Source organism: Etheostoma spectabile, chromosome 15 (assembly GCF_008692095.1).
Source record: "Etheostoma spectabile isolate EspeVRDwgs_2016 chromosome 15, UIUC_Espe_1.0, whole genome shotgun sequence".
In the NCBI taxonomy this organism is placed as follows: Eukaryota; Metazoa; Chordata; class Actinopteri; order Perciformes; family Percidae; genus Etheostoma; species Etheostoma spectabile.
This window is the reverse complement of record NC_045747.1, coordinates 20,019,905-20,023,451: the sequence shown is the minus strand read 5'-3', so window position 1 is coordinate 20,023,451 and position 3,547 is coordinate 20,019,905. Positions and strand designations below refer to the sequence as shown.

General features: G+C 41.5%; 1 protein-coding gene across 2 annotated transcripts in view; it reads right to left on the bottom strand.

Moving 5' to 3' along the window:
* Nucleotides 1–3,547, bottom strand: part of LOC116702950 (polycomb protein suz12-B) — a 66,415-nt gene that overhangs the window by 57,118 nt on the left and 5,750 nt on the right. Inside the window, exons 4-9 of one of the 2 annotated variants that reach the window (XM_032537505.1) lie at nucleotides 3,427–3,495; nucleotides 2,096–2,145; nucleotides 1,902–1,987; nucleotides 1,539–1,773; nucleotides 550–652; nucleotides 340–445 (exon numbers count right to left, since the gene is read on the bottom strand). In XM_032537505.1, coding sequence (XP_032393396.1) covers nucleotides 340–445; nucleotides 550–652; nucleotides 1,539–1,773; nucleotides 1,902–1,987; nucleotides 2,096–2,145; nucleotides 3,427–3,495 — 649 coding nt within the window. The remainder of the gene's footprint in view (nucleotides 1–339; nucleotides 446–549; nucleotides 653–1,538; nucleotides 1,774–1,901; nucleotides 1,988–2,095; nucleotides 2,146–3,426; nucleotides 3,496–3,547) is intronic. The other variant, XM_032537506.1, reaches the window with a different exon arrangement.

Genomic DNA, 3,547 nt, shown 5'->3' with positions numbered 1-3,547 from the left:
CCCCCCCCCCACCCAAAATAACACACATAATGAATATGTCTGGTGTGCGTGAAGTAAGAAATTTGATGTTTTTTACGATTTCTGGGGCATTTTTAGGCCTTTAATGACAGGACAGCTGAAGAAATGAAAGGGGACAAAGGGGGGGAATGACACGCAGCAAAGGGCCGCAGGGTGGAGTCAAACCCAGGCCCACTGCGTTGAAGAGTGAACCTCTATATATGGGCGCCCCACTCTACCAACTGAGCTGTCCGGGCTGCCATGAAGTAAGGATTTGACTACCTGCATGACATTTATACTTTGTGTGAAAATACCTTTGCCAAGTCTCTCTCTAACACACACCTTGCCGTCCAGGATGGTCTCCCAGGTTGCCCTCTTCTTATTCACGGGACACTCCTCCATCTCTTGCATAGACACTTCATACTCCCCATCTAGCAATTGCAGACGCCTGGGCAAAACAACCTTTTGTTTTTAGAACAAACACTTTCCTGTGTGTCAGGAAGGTGAGAGTTTGTGTGTTTGTTTGTGTGTGCGTGTGTGTGTGTGAGCTACCTGTTTTTATCAAAGACAGTCATCTGAGCCACAAATGTGGTTTCTCCCTCCTCCCTGAGACAGGAGCTCCTCCTCTTCCTGTTTACCACTTCCTCTGTAAATTCTGAGACAGACACATGAAGACATGTAGCACTCCTCTACCACACGAGATTAAAAAAAAGGAAAAAAAGACAAGTTTTGGCATCCATTTCTACCAGTTATGATAACACCAAGTTAATAGCGGAGCTTACCGCTTAAAATATTGATGACATTTTAACTAAGAGATTCTCTGACAGTTGCCACACTGTTGGTCTTTTTGGACTATGAAAACAAACAGTGCACTCAGGGTTGGAGAAGGGCTTTAGAGAATGTTATTTCATGTCATTGAGTACAGTCGCCATGCAGCAGAGAAGCATTCAGAGCCAAAAGCTTGGCTTCAACCATTACAGAGTTAATGTCAAATGGATACAGCTAATCACAAATCCTCTAACAAGATAAAGTGGAGAAATTTAAGGAAGGGATCTCTGTTCCAGGGTGGCCGGACATGCAACAGATGATGGACTCCGAGTAGACGCAGCAGCCTACTTACTTTACCTGAATGTATTGTAAATTGGTCATTGCTAGCGAGCAAGTGCAATAAAATGTTGGAATCAAGCGTGTTCACTTGCCAGCTGGGAACAGAATGAAACCCAGAGTTGAAGCCGGAAGTCGGCCTGTAAACTGTGATGGATGTCTGGGTAATCATTTGGACCATGGACCTTTTTGTTTTCTCATCCAGATAAATGGGAGGTTGGTTTAAATTCCATCAGAAGTGATGTCACCATGTCACCCGAACTAGCTAACAGGGTGAGGACATTTTGTTATTACTGATCGGAAAGGATGGCTAAAACTACAAAAATAAGTGAGTCAGTGAGTGAGTCATGCTGAAATAAATCAGAGGAATCCTTTAATAAAAAAATTAAAAAAAACACACTTTATTGACCACTAATGAATGAATAGTCTCTGCTCACCTCTGTTGTTGTGGTGCTCTCCGTTGGCCTGAGTCCGGGGGTATCCGGGCCTCGACACTCTGAAGAGCAGCGAGTAGGACTTCACCATGTGAGAGTTGCTGGGTTCAAACTCGCTGCTGGGAACCAGCAGTGAGGGGAAGGAGCCCGGCTTGGCCGAGACTCCGGCGCTGGTGTCGGGGTTCAGAGGAACCTGCTTCTTCCCTGTGGGGACCTGCTTCACTGGACAGCTCACATCCTGGACACGGAGGCAGGAAAAGACATTTCACATGCATTCCATTGACACTTGGATTTTATTAAGGGGAAAAAACAAAAAAACATTGGCAGCGTTGAGATCCTTATACTACTATCATCACACACACACACCTTCCTCTTCTTGTGACAGACTTTGACCAGCAGCACCTCCAGAGATACAGAGTTCTGCTCATTCTCACTGTCCTGAGATGGCTTTCCTGAGAACACAAACACTTCCTTTAGTTACACTGACTCAGAGGAAGGACTAGATCCAATAAATAAACAAACAAACAGCAAATGACAACAGCTGAGAAGGACAAACTTACCAGCTTTATGAAAGAAGCCAGTAAATGTGAGCTGCAAATTGGAGGCCAAGCTTTGGAGAAAAAAAAACAAAGAATTTTCTTACAGGTGATGTTTTATTCAATGATATGTCTACAGCATGTGCAATCCCGTGGTTATAATGTCTTAAAGCAGGGCTGTTCTTGTCAGGATGTTGCATTATGCAGGAATTTTGTACATTGTAGTGAAACCGTGTGTGCTTGTGCTGTTTGTAAAAGCCAGCGATACACAGAATATGAGGATTTATAGGAAAACAAGGTGACTGCTGATACAAGACATCTTAACTATGACTCTATCCTAATAGTCGTTTTCATGAGTAGCTTCTAGCTGTCGTTCAAGTGAATGCACAAGTTTATATGAAAATAGAAAAAAAATCTGAAGGAGCTGTGTGTTCATGGCCCAACTTAATCCATTTGCAAAACTGCTCAAAAACTTGTTAAAATTCATACCAAGAACAGTGTGGTCAGCATTTCATTTGATCTATTACCATGTACACTGAGATTTTGTCATTCATGTTCAAATGTTTTCAAGCCCCTACAACTCAGAAAAGAGTTTGTTGTTGTGATGTGATGATATATTCCTTAAGGCAACAGAAGACATGATGTATCTTTACTCTAGATTACAAAACTATCCTTTTTTAACCCTCCTGTTGTCCTCCAGTCAAATTTGACCCATTTTCAAAAAGCTTCTATATCAGAAATTTGGGTTTTCTTTCAACCAAATCGTGAAAAAAACAAAACTTGGATGGTTCCCTACAACGCTCTTGACAAGTAAAATAAATGATCAGTTCACTACTTTCATTACATTTTTTTCCCCTCAATTTTGTAGCATTAAAAAAAAACCTTTTGAAAAAAGTGAAGATGTCAGGAAAAGATTAAAACAACAGCCTCTGTTAACTGTATGAAGGGTATTGTGATTAATATGGAGACATCAGACATATCCGTGGACCTTTTGAGTTCTCTGCTCACTCCAACAAAAACATCAACATTTGTTTTCTAGAAATAGTGACAAAACTTTGGAAAAAGCTTCAAAAACCAAAAGAGAAAAGTGACAAAAAAACATCAGGAAATGCAACAAAAGTGTCGAAAAAGACGACCAAAATGTTGAAAAAAAGGTTTGTATTTAAAATTTGGAACCAGAAAAACAGTTTCCTGGTCGACGGGAAGACAACACAAGGGTTAATTTTGCTTGTTGTATTAGATGATAGCAGGAATCATTTAGAAACCAACGAGGAAGACTCAGAAAGCCTTTTGTAAATAAACACCAACAACAGCGCAGACAAACGTCAAACATCAAATCCCTGTGGAGCGTTTACCTGTGGGTCTCCTGCTCGCCTCGCATCTTTTCCACTTTGAACAACAGATTGTCAACCTTGGAACTTTTCCTGTGCAGACAAACAGCAGGGGTTAGAGACACACAGACACACACACACACAC